Consider the following 18,996-nt stretch of genomic DNA (forward strand, 5'->3'; position numbering starts at 1 on the left):
TCAGCTTCTGCCTAAGGATCCTTAGTTTTGGGAATAATTTCACTGAAACTTGTCAGTGATTTGTTCCCCCCCAAAAAAACCTTTCAGAATGAACCTGAACACACCCATCCAAAAAGATGTGGGTACACCTATGTTCATAGCAGCACAATTTATAATAGCCAAAACCTGGAAGCAACCCAGGTGTCCAACAATAGATGAGTGGCTGAGTGAGTTGTGGTCTAGATACACAACGGAATACTACTCAGCTGTTAAAATGGTGACTTCACCTTCTTCACCCCATCTTGGATGGACTCCTGTGAAGTAAGATTAGCCAGAAAAAGAAGGGTGAATATGGGATAATCCCATTCATGGACATAAGTGGAAAAACAAGAACAGAAGGGGCAACACAAAGCAGAACTTGTACTGGAGTTGGTGTATTGCACCAAAGTAAAGGATTCTGGGATGGAAATAGGGAGGGTTCAGGTCCTGGAACATGATGGTGGAGGAAGACCTAGTGGGGGGGAGTTAGAGGGTGATGTGGAAAACTAGGAAATGTGACACATGGACTAAAGACTGTATTTTACCATTGAATGCAAACCATTCAATGAAAACTTAAATACATCAGTCTCTTAGTATGCACAGAAGGTCAGATTCCCTGTCAAACTGCTCTGACTAGAGATGGGGAATTCTTTAGGGATAGAGAAGCAGGAAGCAGCAGCTTAGGGTCAGGGACCCATCGGAGCTGAACTGATATAGTTATGACGAACTGAGGAAAACAAGTCTGACCTTTCTTGTTTCTTTTTACCGCTGAGTCCTCAAGCATGTGCCATGACACTGCATCCAGGTCAACTTTTTCCATTCGAAGAGAGACTAAGAGAGGGAGAGACCAAACACTGGAGTTTCCCCCCATGTCATGGGGCTCCTCCTCCGTGGTAGGACTTGAGTTGGGTCACAGCCGTGACAAGATGTGCTTCCTAGCTGGTGAGCTCACTGGCTTTCTTGCCCTGAGGCAGGCCTTTGAACCAGCACTGGCAGTCAGTTGGTCAAATCTCAGTGCAGGGCAATTTCTTCTAGCCAAGGGTGATGTTTGTGAAAACCCTGGCCTCTGAGCTGTCAGCATGCAGGGCAGGGAGGGGTAGGGAGGAGAGAATTAAGGCCCTCTTTCCAGAAAGGAGAGCAGAGATGCACTTGGTATTCTGCTTTCCCTTTCACCTACAGAAGATCAAAGGAATGTCTGGTAGGATTTAAAAAAGAAAAATCACAGCTCTGCCCTCCACTGCAAAAAATGCAGTCGTGAATCAAGAGTCTGTTTCATCATGCCCGCATTCAGTACTTCATCAGTAACAGTAATTCCTTCCTAGTATTGTGGACCTTTGCCTGTTGGCTTGCTCTTTTGTACTTATCACTGTAAAATACAAGTGGAAATAAAATAAAATAAAATAAAATAAAATAAAGTTAAATTGGGGCCGGGTGGTGGCGCACCTGGTTAAGTGCACATGTTATAGTGCACAAGGTCCGAGGTTCAAGCCCCTGGCCACCACCTGCATGGGGAAAACTTCACAAGCAGTGAAGCAGGGCTGCAGGTGTCCCTCTGTCTCTCTCCCTCTCTGTCTCCCCAGCCCTCTTGATTTCTGGCTGTCTCTATCCAACCAATAAATAAAGATAATTTTGAAAAAATTAAATAATTAATTTAATTTAATTTAAATAAAGCAGAGATGGACATAGCGTTTGCTCCAGAAATCTTATCTGTGCAGTATATGGAGACTATGCTTTATGATCTGGGAAATCCATATCAGTTTGAAAGCTTCAAGATAGATATGATTAAAGTCCTGCTAAGAGAAAGAAAAAAAAGTGGAAGGGACAGATGGAAGTTGTCATAGCAACAAAAAAAATCGTGATCCTCCCCCTCCCATTTTACAGCACAATAGTATTAACCTTTGTGGCACCTTGGTATTTTCTTACTATGTTGCAGTCTGACCTGTCACCACGTTTTCCTGCTGTATGTACCAAATACTTGGCTGAAGCCCTCTTGCTTTTTCTTGCAAATGAATAACGATGAACTCTTTCTGCAAGATATCTCTTGTGAAGCAGCAAAATAATTGTCAAGGTGTTTGGCACAATTTAAAAATCATTCCAGCTTATTTAAAAAAAAAAATCAAAAGCAAAGTCAAACAAAAGATCACAAGAGTGGTTGCCAGAGAGATGGGACTTCGATGTTGAGCAGGGCCAAATGGTACAAACCCCATTGGAAAATGAGCAACAGTGGGGGGTCAGGCCGGTGGTGCACCCATTTAGAGGAACCACACCAGGATCCTGGTTTAAGCCCCCGACTCCCCACCTACAGAGGAGGTTGCTTCACAAGCAGTGAAGCAGGTCTGCAGGTATCTCTCTGTCTCTCTCCCTGTTTATCTCCCCTTCCTCTCTCAATTTCTCTCTGTGCTGTTTAATAATAATTTTAAAAAAGGTCGCTAAGAGCAATGGATTCATAGTGCAGGCACTGAGCCCCAGCAATAACCCCGGAGGCAAAATAAAATAATATAAAATGAGCAATGTTGGTGCCACGACACTCCCAGTAGAGAGCACATGTTCAAGGATCCAGTTTCAAGAAGCCCAGTTCCCACCTGCAAGCTGGGAGTGAGGGGCGGGTAGACTTCATGAGTGGTGGAGCCCTGCTTCAGGTCTCTCTCTCTCTCTCTCTCTCTCTCACTGTCTCTATCTCCCCCTTGTCCAATTTCTCTCTGTCCTATAGAACAATAGAAAGGGGAAAATGACTACGGAGAGCTATGGATTTGCCACACAGGCACCAAGCCCCAGCAATAACCCTGGTGGCAAAATAAAACATTCTTATTACAATAGCAGCAAATGTGATAGCTATGATCACTCAACTGACTGTGGTGAACTTGCAAGTTATACCCATCGGAGGCTAACATCATGCTGTCTGCCTGATATACCACAGTAAAAAGAAAAACAGCTCTGGTTTATAATCTGTCAACAATTCACACATATGAAGCAAACAACATCTGAGTGTTCTATATCCCATAATGAAAATTTTAATGTCTCCTCCCTGCCACTTTCATTTTTATTTCTTTTTTTGAAAATTTACAGTTTTGTTTTTATGAGAAGAGGTTGGAAGAGAACAAAGTATACTCAAAATGCACTTTACCTCTTAAAAAATTATATATATATATATATATATATATATATATCTTTCAGGACCAAGGTGGTGGTGTACCTGGTTAGGCACACACACTGCAGTATGCAAGGACCCAGGTTCAAAGCCCTGGTCCCCACCTGCAGGACAGAAGCTTCATGGATGGTGAAGCAGGGCAACAGGTGTTTCTCTGTCTCTCTAATTTTTTTTATCTTCTTTTATATTAGCAAGTTGATATTGATTTACAAGATTACATGTCAACAGAGGTATAATTCCACATTCTTCCCACCACCAGAGATCTGAATCCCAAGTCCATCCATCGCAAACCACCAAGGTTACAAATATGAATTAACTGTCATCTCTACAACTAACTGTCTACATCTGTACATATTTGACCCCTTTTTATTCCAGGTCTAGTGTAGGGAAGAGCGCACTGTCTGGGAAGTCCAAGCCATTATTTTATTTTATTTTTATTTATTTATTTAATAAAGGAGACATTAACAAAACCCTAGGATAGGAGGGGTACAACTCCACACAATTCCCACCACCAGAACTCCATATCCCATCCCCTCCCCTGGTAGCTTTCCTATTCTTTATCCCTCTGGGAGTATGGGCCCAAGGTTATTGTGGGATGCAGAAGGTGGAACGTCTGGCTTCTGTAACTGCTTCCCCACTGAACATGGGCATTGACTAGTTGAACCATACTCCCAGCCTGCCTCTCTCTTTCCCTAGTGGGGAAGGGCTCTGGGGAAGTGGAGCTCCAGGACATATTGGTGGGGTTGTCTGTCCAGGGAAGTCTGGTCAGCATCCTGCTAGCATCTGGAGCCTGGTGGCTGCTAAAGGCCAGGATCCAATGCTTTGTAGCAGTTGTCCTCAGAACTCAAACCAGCAGCTGCTTCAGAGTTGCCATCTTGGCTCCGCCCACCAAGCCATTATTTTCATGAGAGTCTGAACAGGTTGACCCTGAACCCTCTCCTCTTCACAAGAGGTGATTCGCAGGTCCCCCCTGACCTCGTAACCTTATGAAGATGAGTTATTCCAGACTGGGAAACTTCCTGCATATGCTTCCTCATTCCCTTTGAACAAAGGCCATGAATTACTGTGTGGGGAACCGAAACCCACCACAAATATCCTGGCTTTGCTCAGCTACCCCCTACCCTCCCCCTGCCTTGAGGTGCTTGTAATTCACCCTTAGAGAAAAAAGTCTGCCTATGAGCTCATGACCAGACCTGATATGGTCACTTTCCAGTTGTGCTCAAATACTTGATAGGTCAAAATTTAACTCTGCATTGTGTATGGATTAATGATTACCTTAACCTTTCTCAAACCTTTGGGTATATATACTTGCTTATATCCCCCAATAAAAGAGTCGAGTCGTGTCTGAGGCTTCTCCCAGAGGAGGAAGTCATGCAGTTGATTCCTCTCTATGCACTCTCCCTCATCACCAAGGCCCCTAAGGACCCCCAGGGTCCGCCCCGGTCTCCATCGCCAGTGGCCAGGGAGGCAGAGAGCCCAGGATGACCTAGTCCTTTCTTCCTCTCCAGGCCACACGTCACTCTATTACTATATCCAAGTATTTATCTCTTTTTCTTCTTTTTTTTTTTTATATATTTATCTCTTTTTCATCTCCTCTCTCTGGGACCTGATAGAGCTGGAGTTCAGAGCTCTTTTATCCTCTTCCTCCTTGTACTTCTACTCCACTGGAAAGATGGATCAAAGTTGTTTTGGGGGTATAGAAGATAGGAGTTCTGACTTCTGTAATTGCTTCTCCGCTGGAATTCAGTGTTGGCAGGTGGATTCATACCTCCAGCCTGTTTGTCTTTCCCTAGTGAGGCAGGGCTCTGGAGAGGTGAGGTTCCAGGACACATTGGTGAGGTCATCTGCCCAGAGGAGTCAGGATGGCATCATGGCAGCATCTGCAACTTGGTGACTGGAAGATGGCAGGACATATAGTGAGACTAAATGAGTAATGAACAGGGACCAACAAGTAGGAACAGGGCAGACCTCTCTCCCTCTCTCTCTCTCTCTCTCTCCCTCTCCCTCTCCCTCTCCCTCTCCCTCTCCCTTTCCCTCCCTCCCTCATCTCTCAATATCTCTCTGTCTCCATCTAATAATTTATAGATAAAATTTTATAAAGGAAATTAAAACAATAGCTGTCTCCACACCCTCTCCTGCACCTATTGTCTCTATCCTTATTGACGGAGAATGTTCTCACAGGTGTGGAGTAGCATCTCCTTGCTGTTTGATATGCCTTTCTCAAAAGTATTAATGGGCACTTTTTCATGTGCCTGTTGGCTACCTGCCTCACTTCAGTGAAATGTCTGGTCAGATCTTCTGCCCAGTTTTTGATAAGGTTGTTGGAGGTTGTTTTTGCTGCTGCTACTGCTGCCGGTGGTGCTGAGTTCCACCCATTGTTTCTAAACCAGCTCTTTGTTATACAGTGTTTTCTGTCTGGGTGCTGACTTCTTTTGTTGTACAGAAACACTTCCATGCAATATCATTCCATTTTGTTTATGCCTGCTGTTGACTTCTTTTTCGTCAGACACAAAACCAGGGAAGAGGCAGATTGAAGCATTAATCTACTTCTGGTCTTTTTTTCTCAGATGGGAGACTTCTGAAGGGAGAGGTGGGTCCTCTCACCTACAGGGAAGGGTATGTGGCACTTTGGTGGTGGTGTGTCAGGCAGGCAGGCTGTCCCATATTGGGGGGGAGAGGTGAAATTTGAGACAACAATATGCTCACAACAGTCTGCCGTGGCTTCTTCTCTTGGGAACTGAACACGTGTGACCCTGCTAGCTGGTAAACTTTTAGCATTTGGGGGCTGGTTGGTGGTGCACCCGTCATCCCTTACAATGTGCATGGTCCTGGGTTCAAGCCCTCTGATCCCACCTGCAAGGAGAAAGCTTTGTGAGTGGTGAAGCAGGTCTGCAGGTGTCACTTTCTTTTCCCTTTCTCTGTCTCCCCTTTCCTCTTGGTATTTGGCTGTCTCTATCAAATAAAGATGATTTAAAAACATATTTTTTTAAAAACCTACTAATGTCCATGTGCAGCAAAGAAGCAATTACAGAAGCCAGGCCTTCCACTTTCTGTATCCCATAAAGAATTTTGGTTCATCCTCCCAAAAGGATAAAGAGTAGGGAAGCTTCCAATGGTCCACACCTCCCCAGAGCCCTGCCCCACTAGGGAAAGATAGTAACAGGCTGGGGCTGTGGATCCACTTGCCAACACTCATGTCCAGTGGAAAAGCAATTACAGAAGCCAGACCTCTCTGCACCCCATAAAAAATTTTGGTCCATCCTTCCAGAAGGATAAAGAATAGAGAAGCTTCCAATGGAGGGGATGGAATATGGCCCTCTGGTGGTGGAAATTGTGTGGAATTATACCCCTGGGATCTTACAGCCTTGTTGGTCAGTATTAAATCACTAATAAAATTTTAAAAGAAACAGCATTTCCCCCAAAAAAATAAATTTTAAAATACAATTAATAAATTAGATAACTCTATATAGTGTTCAAGTCTATATTACACAATCCTGGCTAAGCCCATCTGATTTCAAATCTCAGCTCCACTAATTGTTACTAAAATGGCTTTGAACCAATTGTATGATCTTGAGGTTTCAGTTTTCTCTCCTGTGAAATGGGTGATAATTACACTGACCTTATGACAGTGGAATGAATTTAAGAGTGAAGTATGTAAACCAGTTAGTAGATACTGAGTGACTGTTGTGTATACTTTATGAAAACTTAAGTAAATATTTTTTTCTAACTAATCAAAAGCACCTCACATAATAAAGTACTTAAAACATAAATAACATTAGTTGAACTGAAAGATCAGGTTTCATCTACAAAATGACATTTTAAGAGCTGTATGGCTATTCTTATCATTTTTAACTTACAACCAATATTATCACCTCTCAAAGTTTGAAGTATTAAAGTATCAGGTGATTTGTTAGTCTCTGTCACTCATATTAGATCCTTAATTATTCATAATATTTTTGTATTTTGCAGTATATTCAACATTTCTTATACTATTTTCTTGATTTTTTTGTAAGTTAAAAGTAGTAGGGAAATATCACTATTTAATGAAGTTCAGGTTTATAACATTGGGGCTGGGCATTGGTGCACCTGGTTGAGCACACATGTTACCATGTACAAGGGTCCCAGGCTTCACAAGCAGTGAAGCAGTGCTGCAGCGCTCTCTCTCTCTCTCTCTCTCTCTCTCCTCCCTATCAGTTTCTCTCTATTCTATACGCAAATTAATTAAAAATAAAATTTTTTAAATGTTCAACTGTCCGAATTCCATGCCCGAGGCTCCAAAGACCCAAGTTCAATCTCAGGCACCACCCTCAACCAGAGCTAAAAAAAAAAGAATAACAATAAGTATAATAATAAAATTAATGAAACCCTGAATGAGATACTTCAGTGTATGTATCAAACATTGACCCTAGTCAACAAAAATCTTATCTTTTCTGGGTCAGGAGATAGCACAGGCATTGTGCCCCAGAAGTTGCAAGTTCAATCCCAGAAAGCATCTTATGGCAGAACTAAGCAGTGCTCTGGGTCCCCCACCCTCGTTTAAGTATTTTATTTTTAAAAATATTATTTTGCTTAGAGCCTTTTATCTCCCTCCATTTTTATCTTATTTTACTTTATTTATTTATTTATTTATTTATTTATTTATTTTTATTTGCCTCCAGGGTTCTCACTGGGACTCAGTGCAGGCACTACAAATCCACTGCTTCTGGAAGCCATTTTTTTTTCCATTTTATTGAACAGGACAGAGAGAAATTCAGAGAGAAAGGGAAGACAGAGAGGGAGAGAGATAGAGACACCTGCAGACCTGCTTCACCACTCATGAAGGGCTCAAACTTGGATCTTTGAGTTGGTCCTTGTGCTTAGTACTCTGCGTGCTTAACCAAATACACCTCCGTGTGTCTCCCAGCTCACTCAATTTATATGTAGGAAGATTCTGTATTCTGTAACACACTGTGGTAATGTGAAAAATGTGTAACAAATCCAACTGACAAAGGACCCAACACTCCGTGCTGTCTTGAACATAGCTAAATGTCAGTCTGGAGAACTAACATTATAACAGAGACTGAGTCTGAAACACTGTGTCTTTAGCTTAATAATGGCACTAGCGTATTTAGTGATTTGTGTTGAACGCAATCATTTCTTTAAATTCCACCGCAAAGCATAATTCCTCAAATGTCCTCAGCTGAGCAATTATGTTTGTCGTATCTGGTGATTTTCACAGCAGAGAAAAGCATTTTTCTGAATTCACACGTGCTCATATTCCATACATGTGAAATACCTTATATCTGTGTGTATGACTTTAGTCTTGCTGCCTTAGAAAAAAAACATAAATGGTGTGGCATTCTTAATATCAATATAAATTCACTTAAGTTGTACACACAGTGCAAAGAAGACTAGATATACTTCCAGAGAGATAAGATCCTGAGCTCAACAAAATCAAACACAAGGTTCTAGAAAAATAATCTTCAATTAGAAAAAACAAAACAAAGCAAACAAACAAAAAAAAAAACCCACATGGTTGTTTCATGTCCTTGATACTCCTAGGCTTTCATGAATTAGAGATGGGCAAATGGATGGACATACAAATATATCAATTGATTTCTGAATGGATCAATCAGTGGAATAACAACATGCCAGAGCAATGCTAGGTTCTTTGTAAAGATTTTCTCATTTCATCCTCATGAAAACCCCATGTGTCTGCTTTGATTGCTGTCTTTTACTGATGATGAAAAAAAAAAAAAAACACCCTAAGAACAAAGCTGTCGCCAAGTCATATCTGATTCCAAACTTTATTAGTAGCTACCAGTGGAAAGTTGAAAGTTGCAAAGAGAGAATGAATCTATTATAAAACAGAAATTGATTTTCCTGTCTATATGTATTAGCCTTGGCCCTCCTCTCCTTCAAAGTGGTCCAGAATCTCTGGATTTTGATGAAGGCTTTTTGTAATCCCATTGATCTAAGATTATAAAGACTACACTATATACTTTCCATTGTAGTTCCACTAAACACATAATGACACATAATCAGTTCTTCAAAAAGTATTTTTCTTTGCTGGTTCCTTCTGTTTCTCGGCACATCAAAAAGGTTTTTGTAGGTCCATCACATTTTTCACTGAGACTAAACTTGGCCATGTCCAGACCTGCCCTGTTTAATCTATCTCTGCTCAGTGTCATGGTGGCCAGCGTGGCGCTCTGACCAGCACAGTGAAATGATAAAAGTCCAGGATATGTTCATCTCGGAGACTATCACTGCAGTCTTCCCCTTTTAGAATGCCTTCCTTAAATTCAAGAAACAAAAGGAGAATCTAGGATGAAAACTAAGCTAGTTGTGGTGTGTGACAGCACAACCAAGGACTTGGACTCAAGGTTATAAGGCTAGGGGGCCGAGAGGGTACTGGGGACCCAGCACACAATGGTGGAGGAATTCTCTGCTTGGTGATGGGAGTGGTGTGCAGACATCTCACATGGGGAGAAAAGAAGTTGCTGTCACTCTAGGGAGGTAAGGAGAAGGAGGTGTGGAAGAGAATCCTGGGGCCCTGTTGCATGATGAAATTGTACTTCTATGCCAGTGACTGCACTGTAAAGCATTACCCCCTCCCAATTAAAAAATCATTCATTCATTACTGAAAAGAAATTGCTCACATGTGAAACTATCTTGCAAATCATTATTTCCCTAATAAAAGCCATTAAAAAATAGAAGAGGGTGGGGGGAAGAGAGGATAATGGTTATGCAAACAGACACTTACACCTGAGGCTCCAAAGTCCCAGGTTCAATCCACCACAACACTAAAGCCAGAGCTGAGCAGGGCTCTGGCCTGTCTCTCTGTCTCTCTCTCTCTCTCCATCTATCTCAAAAATAAATAAATAAATCCTTTTTAAAAAATAGAAGAATCCCTTCCATAGAGTTCTTCACAGGTACCAAGAGAAACCTAGGTGGGGCACGTTTTTTCATCATGCTGCAGAAGACATCATCACAGGATAGATGCCTTGTCAGAACTCTTTTTAGGATAAGGAGATATGATAATAGTTCTGCAAAAGCCTTTCACTTCTGAGGCTCTGGAGTCCCAGGCTCAATCCCTAGCTCTAACATAAACCAGAGCAGAGCAGTGTTCTAATGTCTACCTGTCTTTCTGTCTACCTACCTACCTATCTTGTTTTTAAGTCCTAGTCTCATTAAATAAATAACTTTTTTTTAGAAAGAATTCATTTAAAGAGAACACCTAATACTTTCTGTATTCAAAGTGCAGGTCATTTCATTGACTCCTGTATTACTGGTTTTTACTCTTTGTAAACAAACACACAAACTACTTGGATAAGTTACCATCATAGAATAACTCAAGAATGTCACCAAACCAAATAAACTGACCTAATTAGACCAGCAAATCATGTTTCACTATTAGTACCTTGGTAAACAGTCAAACCCTGCCTCATTTGCAAGCTTCAGAAACTCACCCGGCAAGACAAGTGAATTATTGATCAGAGTGTTGTCTACAGTGAATGTTGAAAAAAAAAAAAAAAAAAAGACTGAGAGTGCTATCAAAAATAAGATTCAAAAGCCAATTTCATGACATTTTATGATGGCCTTGTCATCAAGTATAGCAATGTTTTAACAGCAATTAGTGTAGGGCATGCTTCTGCTGTCAGTTGTTAACCTCTGTTACTTGGTTCACAGAGGATGTGTTACAAGGTAACAATTGACTATATAAACAATGAATGGATGGGAAAGTTTATCTAGTGTTGCTAAGAGAAATGTATTCTTCTGTTCTGTCTGCTCTCACTTGCTAGAGAAAAATGTCACTGTGTTTCCATGCATAATTCATGAGCTACCAAAGAGTAATAAGCTAATGGCACACACTGTGCAGGGGCATCATCTCTGGTGTCCCTTTGATGTGGAGTCAGTGAAGCCATTTTGAATTGTTCTTTCTCTTCTTGTGCTTTCCTCCCTTGGCAGCTACATCTAAATCTAAGATGGTGAGCGAGAGTCATCCTGCAGCCCGGGCAGCTCCACCTGTCACCCCAGTGGCCACTGTGCTCCCACACAATGCCACAGAGCCCGCCAGTCCTGGAGGCAAAGGGAAGGAAGATACCTTCTCCACGCTGAAGAAGTTTATGAATGATCTGCATAAGATTCCATGTGAGTACTATATCTGGTGATTACAGTAAAAGGAAATTGTGGTAAAGCACCTTACCCTTTGGCTAGCAGGCAAAACCTCTCCTGTCTTACTGTAAACCTACATGTACATTGTTATTGTAAAAAGGTAGCCTTCCAATAAAAAAAAATACTACTCTTGAAAATAGAGTATGTTCAAGTTATAAATGTAAGTTATAATTGAAAAGTCCAGTTTATAAGAACATCTGTATCTTGTGTTTAATGTAAGATACTTCTTTTTCAGTGTTCACTCTTGACCTCTCTCATGAAGAGTACTATTCACATGCATATATATATATATATATATATATGCGCTTTGGCTTTGTTTGAATGGAATTATTCCATTGATATTATGATCCCTAAGGAATAGCTAAAGTATACTTGCCCCAACAGTAAGCGTTTTCTTATATGGATTTGTTAGTATTTCCATTTTTTTGCCCAGTTTTAGAAGTCTTTGTCAATAAGGGGGAAAAAATGTATCTAAGTCTCTTTATGTAGGTATATATAGCGCTTAAGTCTCATCAGTGACATTTACTTGAAATCTTGATTTGCAGGTTGTTGTTTTTTTGTTGTTGGATTCCTTGTTTCCTTTAGATTTGAAGAATTAGTATTTGTGGGGTACTTTTCCAATTTTGGGGGAATGGGTTTTGGCCTTCACAAAGCTGGTGTTTTACAAAGGAAAAGAGTTGTAAACAATGAAGAGTCAGGGGTGTGGAACTCTGCCTTGTAATTTTATAATCTTGTAAATCACAGTTAATCACACATTTGCTTAATGGCTGGGGGGGGATGAAGAGACAAATATATGTAGGATGTAATGAAGTGGTAAGTGATAGAAGAAAATTAAAAGAGTAAGAAGAGAAGAAAAGGACAAAAGGGACAAGCCCTTTGTTTTCAAGGATGATTGGGGAGAGAATGAGAATCTGTGTAGCCTGGGAAATACAGACAAAGGCCTTTAGAAAAAATTCTGCTTGGAATAGCAGAGAACTCAGTGTCCCTTAAATAGAATGAGCAAAGTGGCAATGGAAAGTGAATCTGGATCATAGCAGAGGCCTTTACATATGGGACCTGTGGAGTGCTCTTAAGAACCTAGATTCCACTCTGGGTGAAAGAAAATACCTTTATCAGAGTACTAGCAGATGAGATCAGGCGTGTCCAGGGTGGTGTGACCATAGATTTATGAGAGTATTATTCTATAAGGGGATTGAGAAACCAACAAATAAAAAAGGAGTAATTTTTGATCCCTCGCTAATTAATAGCAACTTGATCTGTCCTTAGCAGAGTTACTGGCAGTTAGCATTCTCAAAAAATAATAATAATAACAAATCGAAACAGCTTAGCAGAAATGATGATGGTGACCATAGATTAAGTCCTGTGATAAGAAATAAGAGTTTTACTTTGCTGCCTTCAACTGTTTCTGAGCTGATGGACTGATGTGGATGCTTTTGAAATAACTCTGAGGTCATCAGTCCAAGGCAGAAAAAAATGCACTTACCACTGTGGGTAGACTCCCATGTGAATATTTAATCAAAGTACACACTTTGAGAGGACTGTGTTCCAGGGAAGCAAATAACACCAAGCCAAATGCCTAGTCTATCTTTCCCTCAACACCACCTCCTCTGAAGGGTGAGTCATGGCATGTTGACACTGAGAACTATGGATGTAAAGCCCCAGTGTACCCCATACCTCTCACTTTTTTACCCATTAGGTGTGCACAGATGTCACCTTTATCCTCAGCTACACTATTCCAATACATTATATTCCATCGTTTGCCAGGAATACCTGTGCTCCCTCTTGTTCTATTTCTTTATTTTATTTTATTTCATTTCATTTATTAAAAGGAAACACTGACAAAACCATAGGATAAGAGGGATACAGCTCCACACAATTCCCACCACCAGAACTCCATATCCCATCCCCCCCCCCCCCCATAGCTTTCCTATTCTTTATCCCTCTGGGATCATGGGCCCAGGGTCATTGAGGGATGCAGAAGGTGGAAGGTCAGGCTTCTGTAATTGCTTTCCTGCTGAACATGGGTATTGACAGGTCAATCCATACTCCCAGCCTGCCTCTCTCTCCCTAGTAGGGTGGGGCTCTGGGGAAACTTAGCTCCAGGACACATTGGGGTTGTCTGTCCAGGGAAGTCTGGTTGGCATCATGGTATCATCTGGAACCTGGTGGCTGAAAAGAGAGTTAACATACAAAGCCAAACAAGTTGTTGTCTAATCATGAACCTAAAGGCTGGAGTAGTGCAGATGAAGAGTTGGGAGCAGGGGGAGAGTCTCCAAAATGACTGAGTGCCATCTGTGTGTTTTATTCTTTCTTTTCCTATGGCCCTGACTCCCTACAGTGCAGGATTAATGAGGACAAGAAGTTGGCTCTTTTTTTCTTTTCTTTTCTTTTTTTCCACGCATAGCTGCATCCTCGGTGATGCCTGGCATTTTAGAGATACTGAATACCTCTTTGTGGAATGGATGAGAGCCAGTGGAGCTTGTACCTTGAACCACTACCTCTCCTGAGACTGAAGCTTTAAGATACTGATTAATGAAAGCATATTAATTTCTTTTCATTTCCAACACTAAGTGAAGAATGTTGTCCCTACCTGTCATTCACAGTGTAAATCAAGTTGTTTCTGTCTTTGTGGTGATAGTGTCATCTTCCCCACTGAGAGTCAGTTATTTATATTTTCCTGCCAGTTCAGCATGAAGAAAATCATCTAGACAAACAGCACATAGTACTAAGTTCAAGGATGCACGCAAGGAGGCACGCTTCATAAGTGGCGAAGCAGGTCTTTCTCTCTCCCTCTCTGTCTTCGCTTCCCTTCTCTCTCTCAAATAAAAATAGAAAGCAAAAAAGGAAGAGGCCAGGTGGCTGACACCTCCAGTTAACCCCACATAGTACTAAGCACAAGGACCTGTGCAAGGATCTGGGTTCAAGCCCCTGGTTCCCCACCTGCAGGGGGGGACATTTCACAAGTTGTGAAGCAGGTCTACAGTTGTCTGTTTCTCTCTCTCTCTTTCTCTCTCTCTCTATCTCCCCTCCTCTTTCAATTTCTCTCTGTCTTGTCAATAAAGTAGATTTCTAGTGCTGGCACCAAGCCCTAGCAATTACCCCAGAGGCAAAAAAACAAAAGTAATTAAAAAATAGAAAAAATTATCTATGAATTTCTTTATTTTCCTTGACAACTCCCATTGCCTTCTTTTTAATATTTAAAATGTGTTTGATAGAACAGAGAAATTGAGAGGGGACGGGGAATAAGGAGAGAAAACAAAAAGACACTTGCAGCATTGCTTCCCCACCCATGAAGCTTCCTCCTTCAGACTGGGACTGGGGGTTGAACCATGGTCCTTGTACTTGTGTAACGTGTACTGTCAGTTAAGTATACCACTGTCCAGCCTCCATCTCATTTATCTCCATATGCTGTTGTCTCAATAATCTAAGGATCTAGACCCTTCCTTGGGTGTGGGAGCTTAGACCAGTAACTAGCCTATTCCTCTATAGATGTTTGCTTTTGAACAGCAACAAAATAACTGGGCTAACCACTAGACACACAAAGTCAAGTTTCTAGCTTTCTCTCAGTTGCACAGAAAAATACACTCAGAGATTAAAATGGTAAACATGTATTAGAAACTGATAGGAGAAAAGCTGTCAGAAACACTGCCCTGCTGTGTTTTATTAAAAACATGTAACTGCATTTTCATACTTTCATTTTAATCCGTCACAATTTTACTGCCTGTGTAATTGAAATTTCTAATGGGATTTGTGTGCGGAGAGTGACACCACACACAAATAAAAACAGACCCCGAAAAATCAAATTCCTCTAGGAGTAGATGTGATATGAGGGTCCTCACTTTTGGACTTGGCAAAATACGGTGTGATACTAATCACAGGTAACAAATTAGAATATGAATCAATTCCTGTCTCTGAACTAAATAGTGGCTATCTGGCAGATGTGCTTTTTTTTTTTTTTTTTGAAAAATTGATAGCAAACAGCTTTAATCTGTCACTTGAAATCCCACTTACAAGAAGTGTCACAGTGGCAAGGAGTATGCATGTCATTAGTTGGGTGATCTTCACAGTCTAACATGGAACGTATCCAGGCCAAATTGCCTGATTAAAAAAGAAAAAAAAAAGAAAAGTAAATGGTAAATGCTGAGTATTTTTATCTTGGAAGTCATTCTGTACACTGTTATCTAAATGAAACAGACAAGGTTGTTGAGAATGTTTCTTTATTTTGCAACGTTGATTTTAATATCACTGAGGCCGCAGTTGGTTTGTAAAGTATGAACTCATGTCATCCCAGTGGCTGTGATTAAGTTTTGATATCTGTGAGCTTCTTGAAGTGGAGTGCACCTTGCCTTCAAGCACAGCAGAAAACCAAATAGTAAGAGCCTGGCTCTTAGTCCAGAACTACAGGGTGGTTGTGTTAATTCATGCAGAAATTGGATTTGGATGGACAATTGAACACAGGGATTTCAGACACAAGTTCTTGTCAGACTCATAGGTACAAACTATCATGCATAATCCTGTATCACTTTGTCTTCCTCTGTTATCAGTTTCTTCTGAAAAAAAAATGGGGACAAAAATATTATCTCCATTACAAGGTTGTTGAGCGACTGGTACATGTAAAGGGGCTGAGCATGTCTGGTGGGGAGTAGGCATCACCAAGCTATTATTAAACACAGGCTGTAATCTTAACAAGTCTATTTAGATTGTAGAAAAGCCCTCTATTCAGGTCAGACAGAGATCTAAATTGAGAAAAGTCCAGAGGATGGAGGAGATTGTATAATTGAATTGCCAAAAAAAAAAAAAAGTGCATTGCCTGAGATTCTGTAGGTTCAAAAACTCAAACCACAATGGGGCAAAGAGAATCAGAGAATCGGGAGTGGAGAATGAAGATGAAAACTTTGTAGCCAAGAATATATGAATTGGGTTCTTTGAAACTACTCCAAGAATACCTATTCTAGAAATGATGGATTCCTTTTCAGCGTTTCCTCTCCTTATCATGTTCTCTAATCTTCCTTTGTTCGTCAACTACTGAAATTTCTCATTTTTACTCCTTCCCTTATTTTATCCTCCACACTTATGTATCTGAAAGCTCCGAGTACAGAAATTCCATGTACAGCAGATGCTTAAGAAATGCCAGCTTAGCGGTGGTGGAGGAGGTGGTGGAGGGGGTGGCGGAGGTGCGATTCTGAGGCTGTGAGGAGTCAGGTTCATCTTCTTTCTTGCTTACTTCACATTAAAAAAAATTTTAATATTTTACATATTAGAAAGAGTCAGAGAGAAATTGAGAGGGGAGGGATAGAGCGGAAGAGAGACAGAGAGATACCAGCAGCCCTGCTTCACCACTCATGAAGCTTTTCCCCTGCAGGTGGGGATCAGGGCCTTGAACCCAGGTACTTGTGCCCTGTAGTGTGTGCGCTTAACCAGGTGTGCCATTGCTTTGCCCCACAGTTTTCTTCTTTCATAGGCTCCATTTTCTTCTGACATTGCTTCTTCTGTCAGTAACCACTCTATCTGCCTTCATATTTACATTAATGTGTTTGAAAAATATAACCCAATTCAATTCCATGAAAAGCTCTGCCCCTCCCACCCTAAATTCCATTCTTGGCACATTAGCAAACTTATTTATTATTTTGTAATTATTTACTTATTAGATAGAGACAGAGAGAAACTGCAAAGTCAGGAGCTATAGAAAAAGAGATAGACAGAGAGACACCTGCAGATCCTGCTTCACCACTTGTGAACCAAGCACACCACAGCCTGGCCTGTATTTCACTAAACTATTCAAGCACTTCCTAATGTACTGTCATGAGGGTTACAATCAACTTTCCTGCTGTCAAATATTTCAACAGCATTGTCACCATCCGCTTCTTGTTCTGAAACTTCTGGACTCATTTCTTCCTTTTCCCACCCCCACCCCCTCATCCTTATGTCCTTATTCTTTTTATTCACTGAGCCTCCCTTTCCATTCATTTCTTCCTGGAGGTGGTAGAGATCCTTATTTAAGGAGTTCCATGTTTAATCCTATTCCATTTTCATGCATTCACTTTCTGCATAATCACATTCACCTAGTCATTCAAATGAGAAATGGAATTGGGCTGGTTCCCTTAAATAGTGCAGTATTTTGACAGGTGCACAGCACAGCTTCAAGCTTGGCCCCTACCACATAGAAGGAAGCTTCAGTGATTCTATCTATCTATCTATCTATCTATCTATCTATCTATCTATCTAAAAAATACAATAATAAAAACAACTTTTTAAAAAGTAATCAAATGTCCAGGGTGGAGGCTAGATAGCATAATATTTATGCAAAAAAGTAATCAAATGTCATGTCTGCCAGATGCTCCAAAGAAGTGTAGACCTGTATTCATTTAAGTCCTGCTAGCTTTCCTCCAGAAAAATCTCTATAAGCTAGTCAGTAACTTATATCTCAATGTCTTCTACCCTGTTGTCAGTTCTCCTCATTCTCATTAATTCCGTCATTTATGTCATCATGCAAGATCAGGCCCTGATGGTATCATTTGAATGGAAACGTCCCTCAATCACAAATGCAGAAATATTTGCCTCCTCTCTCTCTCTCTCTCTCTCTCTCTCTCTCTCCCCTCCGTCTCCCTCTCCATCTCCCTCCCCCTCCCCTCCCCTCCCCCTCCCCTTCCCCCCTCCCCCTCCCTCTCTCTCTCACTTTTCAAAACTTCCAACTCTACTAATCGCTATCTTGGGTATATTTTGGTTTGGGGGTCTCTCTCAGTGTGACATTTCTGACATGTAATTGTTTCCCTCCTGCCTCATCAGTGTCTGAGCCTGTGCTAGAAACAGCTGTGTAGATGTCACCGTATTGCACACTTCAACATCCTACCAAATATGGTGGCTCTTGCACCAGGCTTAGAGAAAATGTCACCTAGGCAGCAGTGTATTCAAACCGTTAGAGTGGAGAGTCCCTTTGCCCATCTGGAATATTATACTGAGGCTTACATGTACTGGTCCTTACAACCCTCCCCCTCCACCCAAGACAGGCTATCAGCATGTCCAAAGACTGCTATCTGGATGAGACAGTTTGCAAGCAAGGACCTGAAAAGAGAGGATGTTTATCCTATAGTGCTTATCTCACAGAGTCCTCCAACATCACCAAATTCATTGAAACAAAGCAAGCCATAGGATATTGTTGGCTGAAGCAAAACAAAAAGATCATATGCTTACAAGATAGCTAACCCAGTGATTTTATTTTCCATCCTCTGAGAAAGCAAGCATGTCATTTTTGTAGGCAGTGAAATCATGGCATGTTAATATCATCTATGTAATGCTAATTCAAGAAGAAAAATTCAAGAGGATCATTAATGACATCCAGTCACAGGGCAGGGTGGGGGGGGGGCTTTTGCAGTGATAACCACTATTTACAGAGTTCTTAGCATGGAGGTGTGAGCTGTATATTCTGGGAAACTGCACCCCCATTTTGCCTTCTTGAAACAACAACAAAATAAAAAGGAAAACAACTACTGGTTAAGAACAGCTACTGAGACTGTAGTGATGGTGCACCCAACTGAGCCACCCAGTTGAGCAAGGACCCAAGTTCAAGCCCCAGTCCCCACCTGCAAGAGGAAAGCTCCATGAATGGTGAAGCAGGACTACAGGTGTCTCTCTGTCTCTTTCCCTCTCTCTATCCCCTTCCTCTCAATTTCTGGCTG

General features: G+C 41.2%; 1 protein-coding gene across 4 annotated transcripts in view; it reads left to right on the top strand.

The window, feature by feature from the left end:
* The window catches only part of SYT1 (synaptotagmin 1), a 664,148-nt gene that overhangs the window by 395,859 nt on the left and 249,293 nt on the right, over positions 1–18,996 (top strand). For all 4 annotated transcript variants that reach the window (XM_060191358.1, XM_007525653.3, XM_007525654.3 and 1 more), the window contains one exon: positions 11,114–11,296. In XM_060191358.1, the coding sequence (XP_060047341.1) occupies positions 11,131–11,296 (166 nt within the window). In that variant the 5' untranslated portion in view covers positions 11,114–11,130. The remainder of the gene's footprint in view (positions 1–11,113; positions 11,297–18,996) is intronic.

This window comes from Erinaceus europaeus, chromosome 5 (assembly GCF_950295315.1).
Source record: "Erinaceus europaeus chromosome 5, mEriEur2.1, whole genome shotgun sequence".
Classification (NCBI taxonomy): domain Eukaryota; kingdom Metazoa; phylum Chordata; class Mammalia; order Eulipotyphla; family Erinaceidae; genus Erinaceus; species Erinaceus europaeus.